Here is a 15,845-nt window from a genome sequence, read left to right as displayed (position 1 = left end):
TAAATAGAATGATACTGTATGTGGCCTTTTGGGTCCGGCTTCTTTCACTTAGTAAGGTTTGTTCACGTTGTAGTATGATTCACTACTGCATTCCCTTTTATGGCTGAATAATATTCATATATATATTCCATATGTAGTGATAATATAAATATAAAATAATATCACTTTTTGAAGGTTACAAAAAACTTGGCCTTACTTCAGTACGTGTGCAAAGTAGGCTCTGGTCCATGCCTTCCGCCAGCTTCCAACCTAGACTTTCCTTGGGGTGACAGTAATCCCTGCTGGTCGTCTCTGGCATAACTTGGTGGAGATGCGTTCCAGAGAACGCCACCGTCCACAGACCATCTCCAGAGCTGGGTCATTTGCTGGCAGGAAAGCGTGTCCTGCTCCCTGTAGAACTGAAGCCCTCTTCACATCAATCCTGGTTTGCTGCAACACGGTTCTAACTGTCATCTCTCCAAATCTAATGTCTAACCCCTCCTAGCTATTCACCTTCAGGCTGCCAAACCAGCCTTCCTGAAACATTTATTTTGATCAGGCCATTTCCCGCCCCACAAAACAAGCAAGCTCCTTATTACTTAGAGACCTTTGAATGTTTTTTAAGCTGAAAATCCTTTTTTCATGTAAAAATATTGCAGAGAAACCCCTATCAATATAATAGAGGGTGAACAAGGGGCCCATCATCTAAGCCTCCCTTGTCTCCCCGGTACACTCAGCCGTGTAGGAGGAAACCTCTGTGGGACCACTAGGCCCTTCCTGGCTTGGTAGGAAAGCCACCAACCTAAGGTGTCAAGTCACAGTGTCTCTGCCTAGCTATTAAGGCCTCTGAGCCCCCAGCAAGGTCCCTTCAGTCCTCAGCAGAACCCCCTCTGTGCTGGTCTAGTCGGCTTGCTGTTCCCTGCATATTGATTCCTCATTCTTATCATTCTCTATTTCCCCTCCTGCACTCACACAAACCCTTCACACGCTGAACTCACACCTCCCTTCCCTTATGAAGCTTTCCTTCTTTCTGCCCAAGTCCACATAGATTTCTGCATCTTTGAGTGTTTCGTGCATTTGCAGTCAGTAGGGAATCATTTACCTTATCATAAGTGATTGCTCCAAGCTTGGTTTCCTTACTGTCCTGTGAGAGGCCCCATACTACTCCCGTGGGCCCAACTCTTTGCGGCCCAGGGCTGATCGGGGGGCAGCGGCTCCAAGGGCACTTGGAGAGCCCGGCATCTTCCGTTGACCAAGTTTGACATTCACCTCCAGCCTTTCTTAAGTCCTAGACGCTCCACAGTATGTCGTTCCCAAGAGCTAAGACATCAGAACAAAGACAATACCAGGAAATATGGTATTCGTAGAGAGCTTTGTCTCTTCGGAACCCCAAAGATCTCTACCGAGCCTCGTCACTCCTTGTCTACATTTATATCAGGCAGGAAAAGGACTCCTGGGGTCCCAGTTGTTTAAATAGAAAGCAAACATCTCTGAGGACATCCCTCACAACATACAGCCTTTTTATAAAGTGCCTATTTTCTAAATAGGCTTTTGTTTTTAAATTTGAGTCAGTTATACAAATTGTTTTAGACCTACCTAAAGGCCATCACGAGAGAAATCAGCAGATCAAGAGCTGCTGTTCAGTTCTTGGCACGCCTGATGTGTATTTCATCTCACCCCCGCCACTCCCTCCTCCCCTGTACACATCCTCTCGGTCTCCCTCCTGCTCCGCTCAGGTTATCACGATGGGCATCTCGTGATCCGCTGGTTCTGGGCTGCAGTGGAACGTTTCAACAATGAGCAGAGACTCAGATTACTGCAGTTCGTCACGGGAACATCAAGTGTGCCCTACGAAGGCTTTGCAGCCCTTCGAGGAAGCAACGGCCTTCGGCGTTTCTGCATAGAGAAATGGGGGAAAATTACATCTCTCCCCAGGTACGGAGCTCCTGCCCACCTTTGGGAAACCTACCGAAGAAGGCCAAGTACCCTTTGTTATTTGAGCTTGGGCACTTATCCGTTGGGATGGAATTCTTTCCTGCCACCCAAAGGATTGTTCTATGAGTCGTTAGTGAAAGGTGTGGGTGAGAAGTCTCAGGGAGGTGCATTTAGACCATATTCTTAGTGATTTTTCGATGACTGATGGTATTTGGGCTATTGGTATCACGGTCCATGTGTCAGTCCTACGTAGCCCAATTTAATTTAAAGAGGAATGCCTCATCTGGGGGAGGGTCCAAAGTGGCCCTTCCAGCACTGTGTCTGGACTTCTACTGTTACCCACCTGGATTCTTAGACTCTTGAATCAACAGAAATTGACAAGAGGCCAGACAAATTCAGGAAAGGGTTTACTGGGACTCACCCCCAAGGCGGGGTGGTGAGCTGGTCCCTTAAATGGGCTGAGGGTGGGGTGGATCAGTGGGTGGGGCCAGAGGGGCGGCTTAGGTGCTCTGCGCACCCCCTTGGTGGTGCTGTGTGCAGGGATCATGCGCAGTCCCCCGTTTATGCTCCCGGCATCTCAGAAATGGCAGTTGCTTTGTGGCCTTTTTGTATCTTATTGTTCATAATTGCCCCTAACTGCCCATGCCTGCAGTTATTTTTAGTCCCTTAGAGTTTCTTTGTATTCTGTTGGTCAAGGAGATGTTTGTCCAGGTGCAAGCGCTGCAGTAAAGGATCCCAGGTCCCAGCCTGTCTCACTACGGCGTAGCACTGGATACACTTGATATTCCCTGGAATAGTTAGCATGTACATGTTGCCTTTTTCCTACTGTGTTTCAAAATGTGTGCAGACAAGCCACGTGTATATCTCCGGTCTCTATAGTGGCTTCTATACAGTAAGCTATTGATGAAATTATTGTAAGATAATGCAAAAAAAGGAGGCACTAGGGCTCCAGGCAGTCTAATGGAATGAATTCCCTGCACCATGAGTTTTCATCCCAACACTTCCTCGGCCCTTTCTGTGCCACTTTGGGTAGCATATTCCTCATCAGTGAAATAAGGAGCACTAAAGAGATACTTCTGTCTAGGTACTATAGTAATAAAACCCGCTCAGCAAACTTAAGATTGATCCACATTATTTTCTTCTACTGTGATATTTTCTAATTATAACAGAAGATTCGTATTTAATTCAGCTGTATTTCTACGTGGCCTCCCAGACACTTTGCTAAATCCCTATTGTGGAAGGATTTACTGAACTATAATTTTCATCTAGCTTTCCTAGACTTTCTAGCATCCCGGAGATAATTCACCTGATGACGGTGAGCGTTAGGAGGCCCGGGAAACAAGAGTGCATGCCCAGCTGGTTACTAACAGCCTAAAGCGTTGGGGCACTTTTCAGCCCTGGCTTCACCCACTTCGATCAGCAGGCCCTCAGTGCTTGTTTGCATGGCTCTGCTGAGCACTGAACCTGCTGAATGAAGTCTGGCAAGAAAATAAGGGTAAAAAGGCAAGATTTCCATTTGTCGAGTGTAATGATAGATTTGGAGGATGAGTTTTTTTGGAAACATTTTGCTCTTACTTTAGAGGAGTGAATTTGAGTCACATTTGATGATTCTCTCATAGTGAGCCCCTCAGTGTGCCCCTGAAGGAGGGCCTGAGCTGCAACAAGGCACCTGCCCAGAGGGGCTTACAGTCTAGGGAGGAACGGAGCGGAAGAGAGTAAGTGGTTACGACCCCAGGTGGAATCAGAGGAGCACCAAGAAGGGAAGATAAAAGCAGGATGCTGTGAGTATGTAGCACAGAGACCTAATCCTGATTGAGCTGACAGGAGACGGTGACACAGAGAAGCTGGCATTTAGGTGAGCCCTGAGGGGCAAGGAAGGGTGGAGGGGATTCTGGGCTGAAGCAACAGCAGGAGCAAAGCCTGGGGGTGGGAAGGGTCAGCTGTGTTCGGGAAAGGTCACCAAGCTGGCATGGAGGACAAGACGTCCAGTGCGACACTCGCAAGGGACGCGGTTGATAGAGAGCGTCTGGTGGGCCGCGGAGAGAAGACCCCCCTGAGGAATCCGCTTTACTCCTTAGGAAACAGAAGTCATTGCTTTTGTCACTTGGGGTCAGAGCGTGAGTCTAATTACATATACGCTCTGGGAAGCTTTGAAATGTGCATTAATGCTATCGACCCACGCGGAGAACTTATAGGGTGGGCGTCAGGCTTATGAACAGCCCAGCACATCTGGGCCAAGGCACCCCTAAAAAGGCTGCTGCCCCGCGAATCCCAGAGAGGGTTCTTGGGGGAAGCGGGGACTTCGCCGTAGGCCAGAAGGGCCCCAAGAATCAAGTGCTGAGATGCCTCTAAGGGGACAGCGAAAATGACCCTCTGAGTAGTAACCCCCGACTAGTCTCCCTTGTGCATTTCCTGAAGATCCAAGAACCTGGAAAGTGTCACCTATGTGTGGAGAGAAAGAAATAACCTCTGAATTCCGATAATGGTAGTTCGGGGAGACCTGGCCTGGCCACGTGGCAGGTGATAGAAGCCTGAGGCAAGCAGGAGTGCCGAGCACCCTCGGGGTGACCCAGGGCTCCCCAGAGACCGTGAGCCCCGTGTGCAACCCACACTCTGAGGAGCTGCATTCTCCTCAGATCTTCCCTCTAGCAAGGCAGCTGGCCTCCCAGGCGAGGGAGCGTCACAGCAAAACGATACATCAGGCCAAGTCCTTGCTTTCCAGAGTGTGTGGGGATTAGGACAAAGGACTCTGAGGGTAGGGGTTTCTAGGCTCTAAGTTTACAGTGCCTGGTGAAGAAACTTCATAAACCACCATCGCTGGAGCATAAGAGGGGTGAGAAGGTCACGGAGGTTGGGGTCAAGGAGCTGGCGGGCCAGAGCACTGAACAGTCAACCAAGTGGGCTCAGATGCTACACAGTCTGGTGGGAAGACCTGAAAATGGAGAGCATTTAAGCCAAGTACCAGAGATTTTAATAAATGTGTTACCCAGAAGGTCAGAAGGTATGGAAGGTATATCTAGATCACTGATGGTCAAACGTGTCTTAGCTACAGCCCACAGAGAGAAGGACCCTTCACATCCCAACACAATACATGCATAAGTACTCCTGTGTGTGTGTATCTGAAACACATGTTCTTCAAAACAATACTTCATCCTTATTACCTGCAGGTAATACACTATTTTCTACCCTATCCTATTTCATTGAAATAAATGCCAGACAAAACCTGTAGTTTGGGGAAAAAAAATATCTAAATGGCATGAGATTCAGAGGCACAGAAATTTTTGATCAAAGATTGAAAAGTAATGATGTAGAATTGGCAGTGGGGAGTGGAAAAGTCGCTCGTGCATCCACAGCCCAGCATGCAGCAGGGTGAACGGTGACCATCTCCACTCATGAGTGCTGAGAACCACATCCAGAGCTTGGAGGCCACATCCAGACCAGGAGGTGGGAGAGTTTCCTTACTGTAGAACTTGACAAGGAAAGGCTTGGGAGGAAAGAAAACTCGGGAGCTGGTCAGGGTAGACCCAGCACAGGCAGCGTGGAGATAAGATAAAGGAGAGGAGAAAATCTTAGGGGTTTACATTTAGAGTAGGGACCAGGGGTAACAGAATTATGAGTCATGGGTGGATTAACAGGACTAAAATTCTAACACAAACATGCTTCACTGCAGATGTAAACTGAGCCCAAGCCCAGGATGAAGGTGGAGACCTGGTTAAGTTAGTAGTTGGCTTACTCTATAGGGATGGTTCTCAAGGGGGGGAGGGCAGGAAAGAGGTGATTTTGTCCCCCCAGAGGACACTTGGCAATGTCTGGAGACATTTTTGGTTGTCGGGGAGGAGTCCTCCTGGCTTCTCTCAGGTAGAGGCCAACGATGCTGCGAAACACCTACAAGACACAGGACAGCCCCTCCCGGTGAAGAGTCATCAAGCTCAAAGTGTCCATAGTGCCGGGTGGGAAGCCCTGCTCTGTAGGCTGTCGGGCTACAAAGGAGGCATGAGGGAGCCCTTGGGAGTCCCTAAGAGAAACTGACAGCCACTGAGAAGCCATCAAGAAGCCAAGGGAAGAGAGATGTTCAGAGGAAGAGCTGTCAGATGCTTTCAAAGAGCTTGAGGAGGTGGGCATAGAAAATGTGCCTCTGGATTGGGGAATCGAGAGGTCATTGACAAACTTGGAGAAGAGTAGATTCAGCAGTGATAGAGTGAGAACCTGTCCGGAGATTGAGGCCGTAGTTGGGCGGTGGAAGAAGATGACTTGAAAAGGAGTCACACTTAAAGAACTGGCCTCACAGCCGCACGCGGTAGCGATGCTGCCTCTTTCCATTGTTTGCTCGTAACCAAGCTTAGAGTGGTCTCTACCGCAGAAGAGCAAGACTGGCTTTGGTACTGTCTTGGTGCACATTTTAATCAGTAACTTGGAAAACCTCGAGGAGACAGAGAGATCGACTGTGTAGATGACACAGGTTAGAAGTATCACACATAGTACTGTGATGGGCACAATCCAAATCCAAAATGATCTCAAAATGCTGGAACCCTAGAATAACACCGACAGAGTGGAATCTGACACGGCACAACTGAACAGATCCAGTGGAGTTCCAAAATATCAACTTCACAAATATGAGGGTGATTCATTTGCTTGCAGTCATGTGGAAGAGGCCAAGGGTCTGAAGTCCCCACAAGGGTGACACAGTTCCTAAAATCATGACTGCAATGGTGGTCGCATTATTATTAAGAGACCCTGATGCTTAAATGATGATTCACGGTTTACGAAAGGCATTTATGTGCTGTCCTCACACACCAGCCCTCTGAGGTGCACGGAATATGTATTATTACCCCATTTTATAAGTGAGAAAACTGAGGCTCAGAAAGATTCATTGACTTTCCCAAGGTTATAAATCTAGTCAGTGGCTGGACTGGGACCAGGCTAGAGATCTTCCGAACCCTGGTTCCAGACTCTGTCCGCAGCTCCACCCCACCTGGGAGCACGGGGTCCAGTGCCCAGGAAATGAAGTAAGCAGGTCCTCCATGCTGTCAGGACCACACGTGGAGAGCAGCGAGGACTTAGGAATGAGGAATCAAATCGTGATCTGATTGTGTTCATTCATTCTAGATTACAAACTAGGATTTATTTAAGAGTGAACCAGGCCTATAGATTAATGCACTAAGAGCAACTCTTGAAGAAACTCTGGGTGTTCAGACTAGGTCTTGAAGAGGGGCCATTTGCTAATGTTTTCAGTTCCCAGAAATTATCTTTTACAGAATTAATCTGATCCCAACTATTTTCTAAATAGGATTTTTTTTTTCTGTATTATTTCCACTCGGGAGTGACAGTTAAAATGACCAGATAAAGAAAACCAAGAAGATGCTGTCTGCCCGTATCCTGCCCCTGGCTAATTCAGCCAGTTCCAAAAGCACACTTGGCATTTTTCTGCCCTTCTCAACTTGGTTAGCAGGGTCTGGTCCTGGTCCACGCATTGGCACATAGCAGGGAAAGCCATTCTTTGTCTAGGCCAGACACTGGCCCACATAGATGGGCCCGCAGGATGAAGTACATGACAAAATAAGCAGAACCCAGGGCAGGTGACACGGGGATGCTGCAGGCATCCGGGGAGGATTATCCCCCAAGCTCAGCTGTTCTTGGAAATGCAGCATCTCTGCTTCAGGTTAAGCAGGCCCCACTATAAATGGTAAAGGAGTCGGACTGTCAGTGCTCCATTACACCTGCCTTGATGGAGCATTGGATCTCGAGAGTTCCAGGGCATCCGCTGGCACCTCTAGGTCAATGCACAGGGTTTACAGAGGCCCAGAAATCAGAGCTGGGCAGGGAGACTTGGGAACATAATCCTCTAATACTAATTATGTTCCTTTGCTGGCCACATCCAACTTCATCTCTCAGTTGTAAAATGTCGCTGGTTTGCTAGTGCAGTGCTAGTATAGCGTGGTTTGCTTCCAAATGCAAACCCACCCCTCCAGTTTCTAGATATTCCAGTCCCTCAACTGGTCTATTCCTGTCTGGAAGGCTGTGGTTCTCTTTTTTTTTTTTTTTTTTTTTTTATTTATTTATTTTTGGCTGCGTTGGGTCTTCGTCGCTGCGCGTGGGCTTTCTCTAGTTGCAGCCAGCAGGGGCTACTCTTCGTTGCGGTGCGTGGGCTTCTCATTGCGGTTGCTTCTCTTGTTGCGGAGCACAGGCTCTAGGCACACGGGCTTCACTAGTTGTAGCTCGAGAGCTCTAGAGCACAGGCTCAATAGTTGTGGCGCACGGGCTTAGTTGCTCCACGGTATGTGGGATCTTCCCGGACCAGGGCTCGAACCCGTGTCCCCTGCATTAGCAGGCGAATTCTTAACCACTGCGCCACCAGGGAAGCCCAAGGCTGTGCTTCTTAGTTTGCAAGTGTGTTATGGTGGTCCTAAAACATGGTTCTACCCCCTTTAGATTCACTTTTGATTCACAGATTCAGACTGATCACAGAACTGGCCAAGCCAGTTGTACCATTGAAACAAACACCTTGACCAGCCTTTTCTCCCCCATTCAGGGCACACACGTGCTTCAATCGATTGGATCTTCCACCTTATCCCTCGTACTCCATGTTGTATGAAAAGCTGTTAACGGCGGTAGAAGAAACCAGCACCTTTGGACTTGAATGAGGAACTCAAAACTTCCCTGACATTTTCCTGGCCAGTGACATCATCCTTTCCCTTTCCCTGAATCAACTCTCCTTTGATTTTGGTATTCCATGATTTTCGTTTTCAAACCAAATCAGGATTGACGAGCTGTGCATGAAGAATTGCCTTCTTCTAAGATGTAACCTTCAGGCTTATCTCCTCTACTTTCAATGAACTGCTAGCCTGTATGCAATATTTAAAAACAAACAAACAAACAAACAAAACAGCTGTCTCAAGGTCTGTGTATATCTCCACATACCTCCATTACTAACAATGAAATATGAATGCAAGTTATGCTACACTTGACCAAATGGTAATAAATGTTTACTTCCATTTCTATGATTTAAGGGGAAATTTGAGCATTAAGCATTCCAAGCTTTTCTACACCCACCTCTTCTGAGCAGAGCCACCATTTTTAATAATTTCTAACAATAAACTCCAGAATAGGAGCTGATCAACTCTTTCTTTTCCTCCCACTCTACTTTTTCCCTGGGCATCCAATCCATCCAAAAACAGCAGTGGCAACACCACAATTTTGATACATTCAACTCATGATTCATATGTGGCATCGGTCCCATCACCTGGAACTAGCCTAGACATATGGTGCAAATATTACACTTTCCAACCAATAATAACAGCAAGAAAAACATCTCCTGCTGATGCAACGCAGGGCATCCCGATGGTTGTGGGGATTGTGGCTCGACTTGAGTTCAGAGAAGTCCTGGGGGGGAGGGGGGGTGCACCCCCCGTGAACACCCACCACCCAAGAAGCGAGAAGGAGATCTCATTATGTAGCATAAACAACGAGGCTTCTACCCCCATTGTGTTGTATAGAACATGTTGAAGCAAACAGGAGAAAGGGGAAAAGGACATTAGGACATATTAGAAGGACATATTCAGTTGGTTGGAATACCTGAGTTCTGTACTGTTTTCTTTTGCTTTGTTCGATCTAGCCACAGGTCTCCTTCCCAGAGGAAGAAAAATGTCCTGATAATCTCATGACTTTTGTTCAAGCCAAGTAATTACCTGTTTGGCAAACAAATTTTTATTTCAACTTTGATAGTGTTTTTATTTTTTCATGGTTTTTTTTTTCCCTTCATCATGGTGTTCAAATTCCTTCGCATCTGATTGTCCACAGGGACCACACTAAATCGGAAGCCGCAGAGAGTGATGGTGCTTGTTAGGGATCAAGGGCAATATAATACATCTCCTTCCTCCGTAGCAGTCATTCCTGGAGCAAAGACCTAACCCCCCAAAGGGCAATATAATACATTTCCTTCCTCCATAGTGGTCCTCCTGGAGCAAAGACCTAACTCCCCAAAGGCACACTGATTTGTGTCAAAATAGGGATCCAGTTTCTTTTAGCATTCAGTAAAGAGATGTCTCAGAAAACGTAGTGTTTTCAGAACAACAGTCGCAGGCTCCAGGGACAGCCTAACCTCTCAATTACATTTGCCATAAACCCAAACATGATGGTCATTTGCTATTTGTCTAACCTTGTTATCATGTCGTCTGAAATATGTCACTAATGAAAGTGTTTTTCTTCACTGGGAAAAGAACTGTTGAAATGTCACATTGTTGTCCTTCAGTATGTTAAACAAGGGAGAAATGTGAGAAATGTGGGAAAGTTAATTTCATCCAGAGCCATGTCTAGCGCTCATATTGGTTTGTATCCAGACAATGCGTTAATTGTATTCCCTGCACTGTGCAAGGAAACATTCCTTTAGTAGGCATTAGAATGCTCAGTACCCCTTGCTGCTGTGTACCTGTTGTCAATCAGGAAATATATATGTTACAGAAATCTGGCCTTCTGTTGTTGTCTAAAAAAGAATATTTACCAAGATAGGATGATGGAATGTGTAAGTTACATAATACAGAATGAGGGATCTGTAAAATTCAGGACACATTTCAGCATCTGGAAAGTTATGGATTCCAGTGGAGCTATTGTTTATGAAATCAGGACATAAGGATGATGCAAATTGTTTCACCATCCTATATAGAATAGCATCTCTAGTACAGGGGACATCTTTCATTTTTAGAACTTGGTGTTAGATGTATGTAAATACTCAATTCAAGCATTCAGTTCTTCTTTTCAGTACTTAATTAGAATATTGGCAAGGGAGAAAGCTGTTCCAAAGATGGAACCTGCTCCCGGGGAGCTTCACAATTTACACAAATATCTAATTAATCTGTTAATGAGATTAATTGATGACTATTCTTCCCACATACAGAAGGAACAAGGTAGCCTAGAAGTTATATATAGATAGAAAACTGGGGCATGAATGGTTTTCAACTAACTTTTCCTTATTCCCACTGCCCCGCCCAATGCCATGGCTCAGATATATCCCACAAAGCATCACAGGAGCACTATTTCATAAAAGTATAAAATTCCAGAAAGACATACTGGTGTCAGAGTCCCTGAAAGAATGCGAAGTGTGCTTATTAATAGGGTCCCAATTTCCATTACAGCCTTGCACAGAATCCCTAAGGAAGGAAAACAAAGAGAAGAGGAGGACAGACGGTTGCTATGGAAAAATCTTTATTTGTCTTTGTCCCAGGTGATGTTTCTTTAGTTAATATTCCCTCATATATGAGGCTGATTTTTAAATTATGTATAACATTATATATATATATATATTTACATATATAACAAAACAGCTATAGGACTCGATTGTGCTATTAATTTCACCAGGTGGAGGTGCAAACCACCCCAAATCATATAATTCATAATGAGCAAGGTAGATCTCACCCATTTGTTACCTTGCATAAATTTCTTTTTAACTTAAAGTATTAGTTTTCTCCATGGAGGCATAGTATAAAATTAATCATTTATAAACCACTATTTCCCTAAAACAAGATCTTTTAGAGCTATTTTTTTTTTTATTTATTTTATTTTTGGCTGCATTGGGTCTTTGTTGCTGCGCGCGGGCTTTCTCTAGTTGTGGCGAGCGGGGGCTATTCTTCGTTGCGGTGCGCAGGCTTCTCATTGTGGTGGCTTCTCTTGTTGCGGAGCACAGGCTCTAGGCGCGCGGGCTTCAGTAGTTGTGGCGCACAGGCCAGCTGCTCCGCAGCATGTGGGATCTTCCCAGACCAGGGCTCGAACCCGTGTCCCCTGAATTGGCAGGCGGACTCAACCACTGCGCCACCAGGGAAGCCCTAGAGCTATTTTTAGTAAGAGTGTATTACCTTTGATTGGGAGACAAATAAGAACAATAAATAAGAGAATACTTATGTTTTCATTAGAAAAATGCTTCAAAAGTACTATGAAGTATTTATGATAATTTCATGGATATCCCATTTTAATCTATCATATGAAGGTGATAATCCTAAAAACAGAAATGGACTCTGCAGAATCAGTAGAAGTACTATAAAGCTACTGATTTCTTTGTCATCCCTATGTCTGTAAGTTGACCGTGGTTGTGAAAATTTTTTACTGCTATCACGATTGTCATGCAGTGAGAAAATTAAGAAAAAGTGATATATGATTTGTTGGCAGGCTTTAAATATGCAGAATCTCAATCTTTTTCTCTTCTAATACATGACCATCTGTGCTTTAACAGTAAGTGCATTTGTGTGGCCAGCCCATGAGCTGGACCTTCCAGAACAGTTCTAATGTTACATCTGTGGCACCATCAGTCTGTGTGTCAAACCATGTGTCCCAAATTTGGGTTCAGAAAATTTCTCAGTTCCCACAAATGTTTTCCCAGTCAAGATGAAACACTTTCACATGAAAGTAGTTAGAACTTTACATAACAAATGTGGTGCTTTATTATTATTATTATTATTATTATTATTATTATTATGTACTTCAGTGTTCATTCTTAAAACTACTGCAATACTATATCATCAAAATCTGGGCTGGATGTTCCAGCCATCGTAAAGTCCAAAGGAGAAAGTGTTACTTTCCTGTTAGTGACATGTAGTCCCTTTGTTCTAGTAGAAAAAAAGGTGCCTAGCGGTAATATTTAGAGTAAATATTGTTCCATTAGCCTACTTCTTGAAGCTTCCAATTTACCTAAGGAAATGTCTATAACGATTTTGTTCAAAGTCTTTGTTTTAGTCAATAGCAGGAGAAGTCCTTGTTCTTGGGTTGATTTTGCTTATATTGACAAGAGAAATGTCACGTAATACTCAGGCCAAGCTTTCTCTTCCATCCTGCCACCTTCAAGGAATGTCAATAAACACTTTGGTATGGCATTGTGTGTGCTCCTTATTGCAAAGAGAAGGCTAGGGTCATGCATAACAGTTTGCATCGTGCTTATGCCGGGTGTACGCAATGAAACAACACAGAAGACTACCAGCTGCTACGGTAAGTACTCCCCGGGAAGATTATTTATCAAAAAAGCGTGAGTAATGTGCTCACAAATCCACAAATAAAGGGACAGCTTTTGTAACAAGTTCCTGGTGTTGCCTATTAGAACGGCACACAAACTATGGGATTTTGTGAGTGTGCTTTATATCAAATCAGGCATACACTGGCTTGTTGAATTCCTCCCTGTTTGAGATGCTTCTACAAAGGCTTCAGGCCACAGCCTGACACCCAGTGTGACCCTAAGACAAGGTTTAGCTCTAGGCAAAAGTGTTGAGTCCAGTGGCACATACCATGATTCCCAATACCACAATGATATTCTCTCCTTATTACCTCCTTCCAAGTCTCAAAAAGAAAACCATGTGGTTCTCACTGGGTGGTCAGAAGCTGATTTATTCTTTGAGGAAAAATATTTTATTATTAGGAAAGAAGTATGGGTAGAATTGAGAGAAGGAAAAACCTGAGAAGTCTCACTATTGCATTTTTGTACCCATGCTGGGTTTACATGAGACTCATTCAAACTGAAAATAATTTTTCTCTTAAGACATAAGAAAAAAAAATTATCCTAGACCATAATTGACAAAGAGGAGTAGATGATATTATCTTGTTTTTTAATCTGATCATTATTCTGAAATCAAAATTAAATTTCAGATCTCCTGATTTCTATGGCCATACTTTTCCAATACACTGTGCTGACAACTCATTAATATATACTGTAAAAAAAAATTGACATGTATAGCTTATATTCAAGATGTGATTTAAATATGTTTATAGAGGATTGTTCTCTAGCAGAATAAATGAAGGGAGTTATGGAAAGTCAGGCAAACCTTTATCAGTGCCGCAGGAATCATCACGTTTATAGCTGGTACCAGACCCTTAGGTACTTTTGTCTGACTAGTTTATCTTGGAAACAAGGAATCTGAGACCAGGAGAGGTGATTTGCTCAAGCCACTAAGCTTTATCTTGGGGACAGAAGGTATGCCCTGTCACAGAATATCCCTTGGGGTCCTGGGCCTCTGGACCTGGCATAACTATTAGGAAATTTGCCAGGAGGGTAGAAGAAATGGAACTGAGATCTACCTGGGGTACCATAGGGGATGCCAGGAATCCACAGCCAATGTGTATTCACCCTCTGTATGAGTTTGCTGTATAACAAAGTATAGTATAACAAAGGACTACAAAGGGAGTGGCTTAAACACAGCTAGAAGTCCAAGATCAAGGTGACGGTGGGGTTGGTTCCTTCTGAGGCTGAGAGAGAGAATTTGTTCCCTCCCTCTCTTCCAGATTCCAGTGGTTTGCTGGCAGTCTTTGGCGTCCCTTGGCTCGGAGATCTCTGCCTTCATCCTCGGGTAATGTTCTTGCCTTCTGTGTGTTTGTGTGTGTCTGTGTGTCTGTGTTCAAATTTCCCCTTTATATAAGGACACCAGTCATATTGCCTTAGAACCCACCCTATGATCTCATTTTGTAACTTGATTACCTTTGTAAAGACCCTAACTCCAAACAAGGTCACATTCTGAGGTACTGGAAGTTAGGACTCCAACCAGCTTCTTTGGAGGATACAATTCAATCCATACCATCCTCCTTCCTGCCACACTAATCAGTGTCATCAGCCCCAATAGTAATAGTAATAATAATAAAAGCTATCATATTTAGAACCACACGATTCACCACGAATTTACTGAAGACTTTTTAATTGCAACAATAATAATCATGGAAGGAATAAAATTGTTACCTATGAGCTACTGCTATTTAAAATAGTTTAATATAATCAACTATTTCAATAAAAAAATTTTTTTAATAAAAATAAATGACTAAGTTCTATTATATTAGTCCCTTCCCAGCTAAATTCTTATTGTTTTTGCTTTTCTCAAAAGTAAACATTAAAACATTTTTATGATCATTTTTCAATATTTAAATAAAATAGAAGTACCTTATCTATAAATAAAATAAAATAGATTAATATAGTAAATCAATAATTAATATTACAGGAAATTCCCTGGTGGTCCAGTGGTTAGGACTTTGTACTTTCACTGCTGATGGCCTGGGTTCAATCCCTGGTCGGGGAACTAAGATCCTTCAAGCCTCACAACATGGACAAAAAATAAATAAATTTTAAAAATAAAAGATCCACTTTTTAAAAAAAACTAAAATTATAGTATCTGTTTAATCAATGGATTAATGAAGATGACTGGGATCACAGTAAATTTTTCACTACTTAAAAAAAAAAAAAGAACTGGTGCTTTTCATGTATTGGGTTGGCCAAAAGGTTCGTTCAGTTTTTTCCATAAGATGGCTCTAGTAGCACTTAGTTGTCTTTAACTTCATTCGAAACAATTTTGTTAGATTTTGTGTGACAGCCATCATATCAGCGTGCATTTTAAAAAAGACATCAAAATTGGTGAATTTTTGTGTAGCCATTTTAATATTGAAGATGGAAGCAACATTTTTGGCATATTATGCTTTATTATTTCAAGAAAGGTAAAAACACAATTGAAACACACAAAAAGATTTATGCATTGTATGGAGAAGGTGCTGTGACTGATCGAGCATGTCAAAAGTGGTTTGCGAAGTTTCATGCTGGAGATTTCTCGCTGGAGATGATGCTGCATGGTCGGGTAGACCAGTTGAAGTTGATAGCGATCAAATTGAGACATTAGTTGAGAACAGTCAACGTTATACCACGTGGGAGATAGCCAACATACTCAAAATACCCAAATCAAGCATTGGAAATCATTTGTACCAGCTTGGTTATGTTCATCGCTTTAATGTTTGGGTTCCACATAAGTTAAGTGAGAAAAACCTTCTTGACCATATTTCCACATGCAATTCTCTACTTAAATGTAATGCAAACGTTCCATTTTTAAAACAAATTGTGACAGGCGATGAAAAGTGGATACTGTACAACAATGTGGAATGGAAGAGATCGTGGGGCAAGTGAAATGAACCACCACCAACCACACCAA

The 15,845-nt window shown here is 43.6% G+C and overlaps 1 protein-coding gene across 1 annotated transcript in view; it reads left to right on the top strand.

The window, feature by feature from the left end:
* Positions 1-8,571, top strand: part of HECW1 (HECT, C2 and WW domain containing E3 ubiquitin protein ligase 1) — a 250,247-nt gene extending 241,676 nt beyond the window's left edge. The window contains exons 26-27 of the mRNA XM_061197560.1: positions 1,716-1,914; positions 8,444-8,571. Coding sequence (XP_061053543.1) covers positions 1,716-1,914; positions 8,444-8,555 — 311 coding nt within the window. The 3' untranslated portion in view covers positions 8,556-8,571. The remainder of the gene's footprint in view (positions 1-1,715; positions 1,915-8,443) is intronic.
* Positions 8,572-15,845: the final 7,274 nt, after the last annotated feature.

This window comes from Eubalaena glacialis, chromosome 8, assembly GCF_028564815.1.
Source record: "Eubalaena glacialis isolate mEubGla1 chromosome 8, mEubGla1.1.hap2.+ XY, whole genome shotgun sequence".
Classification (NCBI taxonomy): Eukaryota; Metazoa; Chordata; class Mammalia; order Artiodactyla; family Balaenidae; genus Eubalaena; species Eubalaena glacialis.
Note: the sequence above shows the minus strand (reverse complement) of the source record. Positions and strands in the feature narration are given on the sequence as shown.